Here is a 16539-nt window from a genome sequence, read left to right on the forward strand (position 1 = left end):
GTATTAAGGGCTCCCCATTCTCTGGGATTAGGTGAAAAATTCGCCTCTATAACCTGGCCAAGCAGGAGAAATTACGTTTATTCACGGGGTAAATTTTGTTATAGAAGTGGTCAACACAGTGACGCTGAGAGGGGGGGGGGGGGAAAGCAAGGACAAAAGGACACTGAGGAGAGGAGGGGAAGGGGAGGGGTTAGTCACATGGTACTGAGATTCTGGTCACCCCCGCACATTACATGGGCCTTAGCCTAGGAAAAAAATAGAAATATACATAATTAATTTCCCAGCACTACAGGGGTACATAAATAAATGTTTACTCAATGCACTTCAAGGATGCAGTTGTCATTTTAAGAGTGCTATGTGCACTTGTTGAATCAGACACAACCTATACATCCTCACTTCAGCTTCCATGACGCATAGCACTGGCTGGAGCTCCTCGTGCTGAGTATTATGAAGTCCATATGCGTGTGTGTGTGTGTGTGTGTGTGTGTGTGTGTGTGTGTGTGTGTGTGACATACTGACGCCAGCAACGATTTCTGAACATTTATTGGCTTTCTTTCCGATGTGTTAAGATTAGGTTAGTTAGAAAGTTAGGTTAGTTAGGTAGGCAGGCTAAGTTTGGTTTGGTTAAGTTAGGTTGGTCAAGTTTGGTTAAGTTACTTTGGTAGGTAAGCTAGGTTTGGTTAGGTTAGGTTAGGTTGGTTAGGTTTGGTTTGGCAAAGTTAGGTTAGATTAGTTAGGATGGTTGGCTGGGTTTAGTTTGGTTAAGTCAAGTTAGGAAGATTGGTTAGGTGTTGTTTGGGTGAGTTAGGTTAGGTTAGTTAGGAAGGTTAGGTTAGGTTGTTTAGGTTAAGTCAGGTTAGGTGTGAAAGTTGGTGAGGTTTGGATTGTTTAAGTCAGGTTAGATTAGGAACCCCATGATGTCATCAGAAACTTATATTAATGCTGCCAGTGAACTTTTTTTTTTTATTGTTTTTTTTTTTTTTTTTTTTTTTTTTTTATCAGGAGTGCTATTGTGAGCACCTGGTGTAAACTGTGAACTGCACAGTGTAGATGAGTATTTACAGGGACAAAACTGTTTTTTATGCCAAGTTTTGATGCTTTTTCACTAATTTGCAATTAATTTATGTCATAGATTACTGTTCCTTATGGTGGACAGGCGGTAAAAATGAAAACTGAATGATTTGTGACAGGAAGTGAATGAGGATTTTTAAAAATCACATCAGAACTTAACAGGAAAAAAAAAAGTTTTGTCCACCATATGGAGTTTGTAGAGAAGCAGGAAATTTACTTTGGATTGTTTCTTCACGTAATGGGTTGATGGGTGACTGTGTGGCAGGAAATTCCTGGCAGGATGTGACAAAAGATGTGTGCATGCAGAGTGTGTGTTTATAATAAATGTTGTACAGGATTCACCTGAAGACCAGGTGCACATTTTCATAAGCAGGTGTAGTTTCCTGGCCATAGTGTTGCAGTAGATTGCTTGTACAAATATCTCTTTGCAAGGTTATTGGTTTCTAAGAAAGAAATTCATGTGGAAAAACAGCAAAATGCAGCAATATCTCTAAAGACAGAACTGCACGTACAAGTTTGGGATCTAAACTCTTTCAGTATTTTCACCTCTCATTCTTTGATGATTTTATGTCGAGTTGTGTGGTGCACAGATATTGAGTGTAGGTATGTATTTATTATCACTTTCTGGTTATTACATCTCCACTACATTTTAAGACGGTTCTGGTGGGTGAAAAGCCTGAATGTAGCACGCCAGAAACACACCCAGGTGGTCTGTGATGACCGTTTCCTCCTTGTTTCCTTGGGAGCAAGGGTCGTCTTCTCAGTAATGCCGTCCCGTACGTGACGAGAGGCTATTTTCAGTAGTTGAGTTTTTTGTCCCGGATAATATACATGTTTTAAAATGCAGTGTTTACATTGTATAATGAGAAATTTTGGCAGTACTCATAGTTGTATTAAAATGTACTGGAATTATCTTGAGAGCTGCTGACTTAATGCGGCGAGTACTGTTGTACCCAACCGTCATTACTGTCTGGATGCGCGCTGGTGACGGTGCTTTCCTGAGGCACTGTGAAGCACGGCATGGTGGTCGGAGGTTGTGATTTGTAAAATAATGTATATCAAATGTTGGCTACAATTTAACATTGCCTCACGGTTTAGGTAAAGTATGGAACTATACAACACAGCTTGTGTTGTACAGCTTTGTTATTGTTGTTGTTTATTTACTCAATTTTTTTGTTTCTTCAGCGTGTCATTCTCAGTGCATTGGAATTTGCTGAGATGGCAGTCCTTGAGGTGGCAGTCCTGTACACGACAGCCACGGTGGTCACGGCAGTGGGACACTTGAAGGTGCATAGATGGCAGTCCTTGAGGTGGCAGTCCTGTACACGACAGCCACAGTGGTCACGGCAGTGGGACACTTGAAGGTGCATAGGTAGCAGTCCTTGAGGTGGCAGTCCTGTACAGGACAGCCACGGTGGTCACGGCAGTGGGACACTTGAAGGTGCATAGATGGCAGTCCTTGAGGTGGCAGTCCTGTACACGATAGCCACGGTGGTCACAGCAGTGGGACACTTGAAGGTGCATAGATGTGTATATACACACACCTTAATTGTTTATTACTTCTTAGTGTGTGCCATATTCCTTCCCATAAATAGCTGTTTAATAATTGTTTTCCTTCAAATGAACAGTGCAAACAGAATTGTGAGCACATACTGTAAACATCAAATAACTTGGAACATCTCATCCCACATTTCCCTTGCTGCATATTTACATGTTATATTAGTACAGGCAGTTATTTATTTTATACTCCTTTTTTTTTTTTTCTTTTCTAAGGTTCATATTTTAATTTTGTCCCCAGTAGAACATGAAGCGTCCAGGACTGATGCCCGAGTGCTCACGGAAACTTCACAAGTACAGCTTCCACATTATGGGGAGAAATTAATTGTATTATATCAAGTTATTATTGTAGGATGCTAAAATAACAAAATGTTTGCAATACCACTATGTGATGTTTACTACCTGGTTATTTGTGCAGATGTTTACGGGACAAGTTTTGGACGGCCGAAAACGACTGATGACACGATCATCCCGGACCTTCCACCACATGTTAGCCGGGACGCCGCACAAGGTAATGTCTTAGTGTATGCCATATTCCTTCTTACATTCATTTTTCACCTGTCTTGTGTGTGTGTTCCAGCAGGGCTCGTAGTGTCCTATCTCCATATCTATATTTATCCAGCATTTCCTTAAACTTATCCACGTTTGGTATTGTAACAACCTCTTCATTTCTGCTGTTCCAGATATCCACATTCCTGTGTGGAAAACTGTACTTCTTGATGTCCCTCAAACACTGACTCTTCCTGTTCTTCTTTGAGTGCCCTCTCGTCCGTCCAGCTTCGTCTTCTTTCAGGACCGCCAGGTCCTGCGTGTCTATCTTCTCAGTGCGGTTAACTGTTTTATACATAGTTGTTAGATCTCCTCTTTCTCTTCTAACTTGCAAAGTTGGCAGTCACATTTCTTTGAACCTTTCTCTGTACGTTAGGTCTTTTCTTTCAGCTCCGGTACCATCCTTGTAGCTGCCCGCTGAATTATTTCCAACTTCTTCGTGTCCTTCTTCATATGCGGAGAACACACCACTGCTGCACGTTCCAGCCTGGGACGTAGCATAGTGGCTATAATTTTTTTCATCCTAGTCTTGTCCATGTAATGAAATGCCACCCTAACATTTGTTAACATCCTGTACGTCAGGCCAGGTATCTCACTTGTACGCTGTTCATGGGTCAGGGTATCTTGAATAACCACTCCTAGGTCTTTCTCCTCCTTGTTGCTCTTCATTATTATTTCCTCCCCATTTTATAGTCCCATGCAGGTCTTTTTTTTTACTTTCCCAGTTCCTTCATATGGCATTTGTTAGCATTCAGTTCCAATTTCCACTTCTTGCTCCACCCATAAGTCTTGTCAATATCTCTTTGCAGCTCCATACAATCAGCATGGCTCTTTGTTACTCTTAACAATTTTGTGTCACCAGCAAGCAGATTAAAATAACTGGTCAAACATTCCTGCATATCACTGATGCATATTTGGAACATAACGGGTGCTAACACTGACCCCTGTAGTACTCCGCTTGTTACATTACTCCATTTTGAACAGGTGTCCCTGATCACAGTTTTCATTTCTCTATCCTTTAAGTAGTCTCTCATCCATTGTCACTTTTTCCCATTGGGCCTAAGTGTTTAATTGGGCTCTGGTTTTTATGTAAACCCCAGGTCTGGCATAGATGGTTCCTCTTCCCCTCTGTATCTTGTAAATTCTTCCACCCATTGGTCCATTGTATTCACCATAGCTAACCACAACATTTCTTCACCATTTCTTGTCCTGCTTTTCCAGAATGCTAGAGATCAGTTCCTTTATGCACCTTATTTCTCTCTCTACGCTGGTTGTCCTCCTCACATTTGCTTTCTCTTCTCTGAATCCCCAAAAAATACCTTTCTCCACTCGCCTCCACCAAGTGTCTCAAACCCACAGGGGTTCCAATACAATGTACCTTCTGTCTCACCTCCTCATTCCTCACTGATCAAATTTTCCTTTCTTATGACTGAATCTTCCAATCCTGTGGTTTCTTCTCCTTAATTCTTCTTTAAATTCTTTAAAGTTTAGTTCTGTTACCTCGTGGTCACTTTTCCTGCTGGACGTTTGTATTCCATATTATCAACAATTTCTGGTTCTTTTGTAAACACTAAATCTAGTCTTGGTGGTTCTTCATTTTCTCTGTATCTTGTATTTTCTCTAACCCAGTGGGCAAGTGTGTTTTTCTTTGCCAGTGTCAAGAGTCTGCATCCCCGTGACGTGATCCCTCCCGTGGTTGTTAAATCTTCCCAACAAACATCGTTGCTGTTCGAATCTTCCAGCAGTACTAGCCTGTCATTCTTACTCATTATTCTGTCCAAACAATCTCTTGTGTCTTTCAGTAGAGTATTATATTCATCTAAATCCCATGAGCTTGTCTTAGGTGGGACATATACCACAACAAAGGTCCTTAGACCATTTACTGCCCGTTTCACCTTCACTTCAATCATTTCCTCGTGTCTTTCTCCAAGGAACACTTCTTTCACTTGTAGCTCTTTCCTTGTCAGCATCCTTACTCCACCACCCTGTTTATTTTTTCTATTCTTCACGCACATGTTGTACTTCATCAATATTAACTGCAGTAACTTCATCACTTAATTTATATTCAGTAACTCCCTTAGTATCAGGCTTATTTTCTCTTAGGAAACCATTTAACTCTTTTCATGTTGATAATATGCCATTGACATTGGTGTTTGCCACCTTTAGCTCTTTCAATGCCTCTCCCTGTTTCCTACAAACCACTTCTTTAGTTTCATGTCTACTGCTTTCCAGTAGAATTTCTTTTTCTCTTCTTCGGTTCCTTCCCCACTTTTTGCATTTGCCTGATTCAACATATCGTTCATTTTCTTTCTTTCCTCTTCACTTAAGTCTCTTCTTATCTATATTTGTTTAAAGTCGTCTTTTTTTTTTGACAGCTTCCAGGCACTTGACATAACTGTTTCGGCTGCAATTTGGGACCCAAACCTAACTTTGATTGGCCTGTTACCTCCTTGCACATATTTGCTAATCCTTGTCACTTCTTCAGTCTCTCCACTGTGCTGTCACTTTCCTCAACAGTTTGACTAATCACTTTCTTGACTGACTCTATCAAATTTCTCTCTTTCATATTTGATAGGTTTCACTTCATCCTTGACATCAAACACTACCCCACACTTTTTTTTTTTTTTTTACTACTGTGTCTCTAACTAACTTCTCCTTTTGCTTGATTACTTTCACCACAGAATTTTCCATCTCTTCCTTCAACTGCATTTCCATAATGTTTCATATTCACCTTCTCCTCTTCCTGTTTTTTTTTTGTCCAATCCTGTTGCCTTTTATTAATTTCATTGATGGTTTGTGTATTTACACTTACTGTCCTAACACAGACCTTAACTTTCTCCGCATAACTGCCACAGCTTTTCCTTAAATCTCAATTTTCTCTTTCTAGAGAAACTACCCTAACCGTCAATTCATGCACAGTGTTCTCGAGCATCAGACACTTTCTAAACACGGTCGTTCTTGGCATTTCTGTTTCTTCTGGTCTAAAGCCTTGGAAGTCCTTCATACATGGACTATTACGTACTTCTTCTGACCAACTCTGCATTCCGTCTTCGTCTTCGTCTCCGGCCATTTGTTTACGCTCATCAGCTGTTCCACCTGTCGCTCTGGCACCACCACCCTCTGTCATTTCTCTTGTTTATTTTTTATTTTATTTTATTTTTTTTTCCGAATACAGGGCGGTACAGTACATGTAGCATAGCTCCATGCCTTAGGCCCTGGAGTTTGTGTTTATTGCAACTTCTATCTGGCAAAGCTGTATTTCTTCTGGAGCCCTCTCACAACACATCTGCTCAAGGCGTGCGCCACACGGTGTGTGTGTGTGTGTGTGTGTGTGTGTAGCTGTTTGTGTGAAAAAGGCTCATTCATGCTGAATACCTTGATATATATTTTCATTTATTGTTTAATGCAGTATGTCTGTTTGAGTAACTCTTGCTTATTACTATATGGATAACAGTAGAGTTTCTTTTGAATTTGTGTTGTCATTACATTTCAGTGTTTTATTTTCATGAAGTAAATCATGGTTTGTCCTGCTCCTACAAATGGTGATACTGGTGTCGCCTCCATGAGACACTTTGCCTGCAGATGGTGCACACACCACCAATTTATGTGTCTGCCACACCCATGTACATGTGCTAGTGATTGGAATGCAGGCTTCTGTTGCCAGAGACAAAAGACCTGGTAGTTTGAGGCAGTGTTGAGCCATTACTTGCAGCTGCAACTAGCCAGGCTAGATGAAAACTGTGGTCTCTCATAAAGCCCTCAACAGTCAGATGACAGTGTGGGCTCTCCCGAGGCAAGTGTACACCGTGTGAATGTACACACTCGAAAGCCACCGTGACTGACGCATTGCCTGTCCGGCAGGTGGCGTCCCTCGTCAGGTGCCCGCACAGTGCCCTATCACTGAGCAGCAGCTTGGGGGAGCAGTCCAGACACCACCACAGCCTCGCCCCAAGCCTGGTGACTGCTGTTATTTGCTTCACAATGTTGTGAGTGCTATAATTGTATACTTTATCGAGTTTTCCGCGTCAGTTCGCGTTTGTCTTTGAACCGTTGTTATAACTTTTTGTTTTGTTTTGTGTGAAAACACCACTTTGCAGAGGCAGCTACAAATGTGAATCTGGTATATGAAAGACAAATTGGAGTTTTTGAAGTTAAGATAATTATCAACAAAACAGCTGAAATAGTTATGAAATGTTTTCAGGGTGTAGAAAAATCAGGCTGCCGCAGAACATCATCAGCGAGCTCAGAAAACAAGCGAAGGGATTGAGGTAGCAGACCCTGAAGAGTCCACAGCAGCTGAAAACTCCATTTCTCCATATGCAAGCCCTGAAGTGCAGGAGTTTATCAGAGGACAGGTAATTAATGGCTTAGGAAATAAGAAGGGCAGAAGATATGGGGGACAAGGGAGGAGGTTTGCTCTGGCCTTGCGTTACCATAGTCCTAAGGCGTGTAGGTTTTAAAGCTCTACTTTTTCACTCCCCAGCAGTTCCAATCTTCACCTTTGGCTAAGGCAAACTTCCATCCAAGCAGGCTGGAGCAAACAATCTCACAGTCCTGAGGAAGAGCAGACACCACGTCGAAGGAAGAGACTCTGGCATGCATTTGATGCAGTGACCGTCAGAGAATCTCTCCATTTTTACCCGACCTCCGATTCCATCATTGGTACGAAGGATTTTGGAGACCGTGGCAAGAGTCTGAAGCAGGCAAACCATGCACTTGTGTTCATGGCTAAGGGGTTGGCCAGGAAGTGGAAAGTGGTTAGGTTAGGTTAGATCAGGTTATGTTAGGATAGGTCAGGTCAGGTCAGATCAGGTCAGGTTAGGATTGCCTTATTTTAAGCTCTCGTCTCCATTCAAGTACAAAGAACGAGCACTTCCGCGTTCCCCGCCCACAAACCCCTCTTCCCAACGAGTCCCCAAGGTCACCGGGGGACGAGAGAAGAAGAGGCTGCAGAGTGAAGTGTGTTTTGTGCTCAAAATCGTCCATAACATAAACAATCAATAACGGACATCACAGTTTTGTAGTTTGCGGTTTGGTTGTACTGTAGCAATTTATCCTCCTCAGGCACGGGTTGGTTAGGTTAGGTTATGCCTGCTTAGGATAGGTGGCTTAGGGTAGGCTAGGTTAGCTTAGGTTAAAACCCTTCAGAGAGTCTCTTGGGGCCTTTAGCAGAGCTCGGCTCGGGGAACACGTCGCGTTCACCTCCCAGCCCCTCCACGCTGCCGCTAGTCAGCACGTGGCTCAAGACTTGTCTTCAGGAGCAGGACTAAACAGCCGATCGTTTAAAGAATCACATCGTGCTCATTTTTTCAAGTGTTGGGATGATGTGAGTTGTGCACTTTTGTTTGCTGGTCTCCCTGTGAATTGCATGTTTACATTTTTGATGAGTGCTTGCCTTCAAGTAGGATCTGGTGCACTCAGTGTAAATACAAGACTGATTTTGTGACACCTGTGATTGCTTTCAAGAACACTTATCAGTCTACCACCAGACTGCAACACTGCCCGTGCTAGCGAGGTGCTGCTTAAACTGAGCAGCTGGGCAGTCAGGCATGCATTTTGCACTGGCTACACCAACGCAAAGCATTACTGGTGTTCACCTGACAGCCGCAGGGTGTCCACGGACGTGACCATGAGGACTGTCCACAGTAGGCCCAATGACAAGCTGAGGAATGAATTTGCTTGCTCTGTGGAGATTCAGGGGAACCACAATCATCCCCTTGGCCCTGCTGATGCCCTCGGTGAACCAAGGGTGCCCTTAGCTACACGAGAGGTATTTGAGAGCCATTTGAACCAAAACCCTTAAGTTATCATTATTATTATTATTATTATTATTATTATTATTATTATTATTATTATTATTATTATCATTATTATTATTATTAATTCTTTTTATTTATCTGTTTGTTATTTTCCTGTGAAAAGCAGCACTGGATAGGGATTGTGGGGGAGAGAAAGAGCAGGGTGATGATAGAGGTGTTTCATTCCCCGAATGTTTCAACAAGCTGCCTTCACAGGGAACGAATTGTCGCCGAAGAAGACAGCTTGAAAAAATACCGAGGAATGAGAGGTCTGGTGCTTCACCCTGCTTCCTTGCAACCAGCACGGTCCCCGTGCACTCGTGCAGCCTAGAGATGCTGTCTGATGCTTTCCTGTTGGCTTGCAGCTAGTACAGGATGAAATACAGTTTGTGTTCTGAATTAGTGAGTTAGTGTTCAGCTAGCCACCTGTGTTGTTTCCTTCATGACAGTCACGTGTCCGCCACGTTCAATATTTTTGCCCTCTCTTTGAGAAGTGTGCACACCAACTGCTGAAATATTTGCACTGCATCACAGCTCACTCAACAAAACGGGTTACCAAGCTTATAGCATAACCATTACCTGCAGGCTTACCACCTCATTAATATCTATAAGCACCTCTTGAAATTAAGCAATACTTAATTTGTTTAACATGAATTTACAAACACAAATGTGAAGAAAGAAATACATCTTGGTAAAGGATGCAAAATGTTGTAAACAAAAACATTTTGCATCACATTCATTTTGGTTAATGTTAGAAAAATGATAAATGTAATAAGCTCACACACACACACACACACACACACACACACAGCTCTATATTTTGAGGGAGTTTCTCCGATACGACCCTAACCTGGGAGCTACTACTGCTTTCAAATGAACTTCTGAGTACCTGACTACTGATGTGACGTGCCACAGGGCCTGAGTAACATTTCTACTGCCAGTACTGAAGGTACTATCAAGTCTTCCCTGTACTGTTGTGTGAGCCACAGAAGGTAAACAAGGTGTTGTGGTGTTGCCACGTATATACTGTACCACCCTCACTGACCTATGCATGTAAAGAAATTCTATTGTTGAACTCCACACAACAATGGCACACTTCATTGGGTCTGAACCTGAAGAATTAGTGAAGACAAGGGTAGAAAACGAGCTTGCTAATATAACCAGCAGCATTGATGGAAGGGAAAGCAGAAGTGTAAGTAAGACGATTAAGGATGCAGTTGTTATGCTGTCCAGCCTGGCAGCATAATTTCGGTCGCTGTGTCTACGGCTGTATCTACTGCTTTCAAGGAATTCAGGGATAAATTAGCAAACAAGATCGCAGTAATGCTGAGGAATTGCCTCCTGCTCAAGTATGAACACGACAAGATGGAGCAGTACTCCCGAAGGGAGAACTTACGTATTTCTGGATGAGAGGAAGAAGAGGACGAAAGTGAGGAGGTGCTGGAAGCTAAAGTTATAGAACATGCTGATACTATTGGAGTGAAAATTGAGCAGGATGACATTTCTGTTGTTCACCATTTGCGGAGGCCCAGGGAAGGAGGTAGCCCAGTGATTGTGAGGTCTTGCCACCAAAAGAAAAGAAATGCAAAATATGCAAAATAAGAAAAAAAAAAAAAAAACTGAAAGGTAGGCAAAGAAAAGTGTATATAAATGATGACATGACCTCCTTAAGGGTTAAAATGTTGAATATGGTTAAAGGGCAAGAAACAGTGAAAAATGTGTCCACAAGGGAGGGGAGCATTCTTGTATAGTTGCACAGTGGGGGTAGACCTGTAGTTATAAACTGTCCTGATGACTTAGAAAAGGTTGTTATATCTGCTCCTGATTGGAAAAGGTTAAATCTAGATCACTTAACAAGGGCCTAGGATGGCCCTGCTGGGGCACAGCACATACTTGGGCATGATAATAGTGTTAGTGTAAGTAATATTAACTCTGTTAAGTTTGTTCCTCCCCTGGATTATATTAATGTGTCATCTCTTAATGTCTGTGGTATCAAGTCAAAGTTTTTATCTATGGGTTTTGTCAACTTTATTAAAGATTATGATGTGATTTGTTGATGTGAAACTAAGTGTGATGATACTGATGTAATTAATGTAAAAAAAACAATAAGGAAAATATTGGCTTTGACATTGTCTTTAAGGACAGAAGCAAATTAAGCAGGTTTAAATCTGGGGGTTTACTCATGGCCATCAAGAAAAATGCTAGTTTTAAGTGGAGGCATATTAGTAACACTTATGATTCTTTACTTTCAGTTAAAGTTGATAGAAGTAGTGTAAATTTTGGTAGGGAACTGGTAATAAGCTGTGTTTACATTCCCCCCTCATACTCTAGATGTGGTAATGAAGAGCACTATGACAAGCTGGATGATTTTTTGCTTACTTACTCATGTGATGATTATGTGCATTGCATGTGCTTTGTGGTGATTTTAATGCTCACACTCTCACTATGTCTGATGTTCCTTCTGAGGCTGCTGAGGACCCTGTGTCTGTAAGTTTAACTAATTTTGGAATAACTGAGACTAGAGCAAATCAGGACTTAACCCCAGATGGGAATTCATATGGGAAAAAGTTGTTGGATGTTTGTAAGAATGATCAAGTTTATATATTCAATGGAAGGTTAGGGGAGGACTGCAGCATTGGCAAACAATACAACTATTGACTACTTTTTAGGATCACCAGTGATTATGAAATATGTTGTAGTTCTTAAAGTATTAGATTATGAACCTTTGTGGTCTGATGTACACTGTGGACTACATGCAAGGATCAAATGTGAGATACAAAGTACGGTGCCTGTTGTAAACCGAGAGGCAAAGGAATCAAGACAATCAGGTGTAAGGCCAAGTAAATGGAATGTTGAAAAACAATTTTTATGTGTGAGTAATATTGATGAAACTAAGATAAATGAACTGATTGCAAAAGTGGATGAGTTACCCATGGATGCTGTTAATCTAGATTTAAAACAAATACTGATTGAGGCGGCACTTGCAACTTTCCCACCATATAAGAAAAAATCATTCATGAAAAAGTCAAATAATGCCACCTCAGTGGGATATGATAAAGAGTGCTGGCCATCTAGAAAGGAATACCACAAAGCTAGACAGAGGTTTCATTTGCATAGTGAAAATTTTAACAACATGATTGAGAAAAGCAGGAAAAATAAAGCAAATCTAAAAAGAGTGAAGAATAAGGAGAGGGATAACTTAATAAAGAAACTTAGAAAATATAAGAGTGATGACCCTAAAGCATATTGGAAAATTTTAAATAGTCAGAAAAGAACTTATCAGATCCCCATAACACTAAATGAATTCTATGAGCATTTTAAGCAGCTAGCGGGTGATGAAAATTCTGACAATAGTGATGTGAATATTACAAATGATGAAGACCGTGCGGATGCTGAAATTTTATCAGTACTTAATGATCCTATAAGTGAAGGAGAGGTAGTTAGAAATATTAAGAAGTTAAAAAACAACAAATCCCCAGCATCTGATATGATATTAAATTAATATATTAAAAGTACTTGATACTGGTGTCATGCCAGCTGAATGGTTGGTGGGTACAATACTGCCACTCTATAAAAACAAGGGAGACATCCAGGATGTTAGTAATTACAGGGGCATCACCTTACTTAGCTGCATGGGGAAGCTGTTCACCTCCATACTTAATGAAAGACTTAATGATTATTCAAACACCTTATCTACCATTAATGAAACACAAACAGGCTTCAGACACAGATATTCCACTCTGGATCATATATTTTTTTTCTACAAATGTGTCATTGATTTATTTAAGTGGAAGAAGAGAAAGCTATTTTGTTTATTTGTTGATTACAAGAAAGCCTTTGATATGGTACAGCGTGAAGGTTTATGGTGTAAACTTGTGAAGGAAGAGATGCAAGGGAAAATTCTAAATGTAATCAGAAATATGTACAATAATATCAGATCATGTGTCATGCTTAACTAGGAGATTTCAGACACCTTTGTTTGCAATGAAGCGGTAAAACAGGGGGAAAATTTATCACCGGTGCTTTTTGCTTTTTATGTGAATGATATTGAAAGTAAATTAATTGAATATAATTGCAGTTATGTAAATTTTAGTGACAATTTCTTAAACATGTATCTTAAACTATTTGTTATTATGTAAGCAGATGATACAATTATTTTGTGTGACAGTGAGGATGGAATGAAGCAGGCACTAGTTGCTCTGAATTTATATTGTAATGAATGGAAATTGAAGCTAAATTGTAACAAAACAAAAGTAGTAGTGTTTAGCAGGGGAAGACAAAATTTAACTATGAACTTGAATTTGGTGGTGAAAACATTGAAGTAGTGACAGAGTATAAGTATCTTGGAGTGTTATTAAATTATAATGGGAGGTTTCACAAAGGTGACTTGAAGCTAAAGGAGACAGCCACAAGAGCAATGTACTCATTAATAAGTAAGTGTAGGAAGTTTGACTTGCCAGTGGATATACAACTCAAATTATTTACCACCACGGTGTTACCTATATTGACTTGTGCAGCTGAAATTTTGGGTTACCATATTGCTAGGGAGTTAGAGTATATGTACATGAAATTTTTAAAACAGGTTTTGGGTGTTCATGAGAATACTTGTAATGACATGGTGTATGGTGAACCGGGTGTATTTCCACTTGATATTTATATAAAGAAAAAAAAAATGATAGGTTATTGGTCTAGGGTAATTTCAGGTAAAAATACTAAACTGTGTTATTTAATGTACCAATGTCTATTGCAGCTGGATAGGTTAGGGCTTCATACTTCTCCATGGTAAACTTGTATAAAGAATATTTGTAATGACTGTGGAATGTCTGGTATGTTGTGTTGCAAGATGTTCCTAATTCAAGATGGGTGAAGAAAGCTATGGAATAGAGATTGAAAGATCAGTGGCTTGTAACTTGGCATCATAATTTAGAAACAAAATCATTAAGTAGCAGTTATAGGGTGTTTAAGACAGATTTTGGCAGAGAACAGTATTTAGAACAGTTAAGAAAGGGTGACAGATTATTAGTGACTAAATTTAGAAGTTGTAATAATAAACTTCCTGTAAATGTTGGTAGGTATCAAGGTGTCAGTAGAGAAGATAGGGTATGTAACATGTGTAATGCTGAGGTAGAAGGAGAAGAATTTCATGTTCTTTTTGAATGTACTGATATGGAAATTGTTAGGTTAGGTAATATGTATATAGCAAATTACATAAATAGGCCAACACAATTCAAATATGTTTTGTTCATGCAAAGTATAAGTTCAAATGTGATAAAGAAATTATCTTTGTTTTTGAGGATAAACAGTGTGCAAAACACCTCAATAGTTTTTTTTTTTTAATTTCTTAATTAGTGACAGTATCATTATATATGCATACACATTTTTTTATATTAATTTTTTGCCATTGCTTACAGCGTATTTCATTTGTATGTATTTGTCTTTTCTTATGTAATATTACGCACATTCTGTATATAATCTATAGTGTCTGTATTCTTTTGCTGGAGAGCTGTGCTCCATACTTTATAGAAAGTCTGACCTTACTCAATAAATTCATTTCATTTCAATTATAAATCCAATTCACACAAACACACACACACACACACACACACACACACCTGTACACAGTGGTGGCGCTGTAGTCCCTTAATCACTGAGTCTTGGCCTTGCTGCCGTGCCAGGTCAGCGGGGGTCATGTTGTCAGGGGTGGTCACATGAGGGCTCACGCCGCGTCGCAGCAAAGCCTCCACAGCATCACTGGGAGCCCCGCACAGCGCCGCGGCGTGGAGAGGCGTCAGGCCATCCTGGCTCAGCGCGTGACCATCACAAACCTCGGGGATGTTGGCCATGGCTACCTTGTTGCCCTCCACCAGCATGGACAAGACTGTGTTGTGGTGGTCTTCATGCTCGCCCCGCCACTCCCTCTGTGATGACAAACAGACACTGTTGCTGCCCACTTGTGTCACTACCACCACCACCACCACTATCACTACCATTACCACCACTACTACTATAAAATGACTACCACCGCCACCAACACCACCACCAATACCATTACTATTAAATCATTATCACCAGCACCACCAATACCACTACCATTACCACCACCACCACTAATACTATTACTTTTAAATCATCACCACCACCAATACCATTACTATTAAATGACCACCACTATCACCACCACCACCACCACTACAACCATTACCACAACTACTACTATAAAATTATCACTACCACCACCATCACCACCACCTATATTATTACTATTAAATGAACACTACTATCACAACCACCACCACCACTTCTACTGTAAAATAACCGCCACTGTTACCACCACCACCACCACCACCATCACTACCACAACCATTACCTTCATCATAACTACATGAATGATCAAGAGAGAGAGAAAAAAAAAATGATAACTAATTATAATTATGATAGTAGTAGTAGTAATAATAATAATAATAATAAGAAGAAGAAGAAGAAGAAGAAAAGAACTGTGATATAATGATGAAGGTAAAGGACAAAAAAAAAAAAAAATAGTAACAAAACTGATGTCAACAAAAACCATAATGATCATAAATAATAATAATACCAAAAATTATGACAATAAAGGAAAAATGATAATAATAATAATAATAATAATAATAATAATAACAATAATAATAATAATAATAATAATAATAACTGATAATAATAATGAAAAGAAGTGTTGACAATTAATACTACTACTACTATTATCACTACTACTACTACTACTACCACAACTACTACTAATACTAATACTAATACTACTACTAATAATAATAATTATAAAATGATGAAAAGGAAAATCAAAAAATTTTGATGACAAGTATTATAAGAAACTCAACCAACAATATCAAGAATAAAAAAAAAATAATAATAATAATAGTAATAATAATGATAATAAGATGATGATGATGATAATAAAATGATGGTGAGGATAAGGAAGGACAGAACAGAGTGGTGGTAATGATAATAAGAAAAATAAAACTAAGAAAATAACAATAAAAAACAATTACAACAACAGTAATAATGTTACGATAATAATAATAATAAGGGTAAAAACAACAATATTATTAATGATCATAATAATAATAATGATAATAATAATAATAATAATAATAATATTGAAAGTAGCAATGATGAAAACATTAGGAAATCAAAATACATGTTAAAGATAATGATAATATATGTAATAAAGCTATAATGATAATAAAAATACTACTACCATTAATAATAACAACAATAAAAATAAAAATAAATGATAGTCACGATAATAATAATAATGCATAAAATTATCATCAAAACTTTTACCAATGAAAAAAATGATGGGATGATGATGCTCAATAACAACAACAACAACGACAACGACAACAATAACAATAATAACAAAAATAATAATAATTACCGTATATATATATATATATATATATATATATATATATATATATATATATATATATATATATATATATATATATATATATATATATATATATATATATATATATATATATATATATATATATATATATATATATAT

At 38.8% G+C, this 16539-nt stretch overlaps 1 protein-coding gene across 1 annotated transcript in view; it reads right to left on the reverse strand.

The window, feature by feature from the left end:
• The window catches only part of LOC135109045 (uncharacterized), a 73092-nt gene that overhangs the window by 23628 nt on the left and 32925 nt on the right, over window positions 1-16539 (reverse strand). Inside the window, exon 7 of the mRNA XM_064020034.1 lies at window positions 14588-14893. Coding sequence (XP_063876104.1) covers window positions 14588-14893 — 306 coding nt within the window. The remainder of the gene's footprint in view (window positions 1-14587; window positions 14894-16539) is intronic.

This window comes from Scylla paramamosain, chromosome 18 (assembly GCF_035594125.1).
Source record: "Scylla paramamosain isolate STU-SP2022 chromosome 18, ASM3559412v1, whole genome shotgun sequence".
NCBI classification, from domain to species: domain Eukaryota; kingdom Metazoa; phylum Arthropoda; class Malacostraca; order Decapoda; family Portunidae; genus Scylla; species Scylla paramamosain.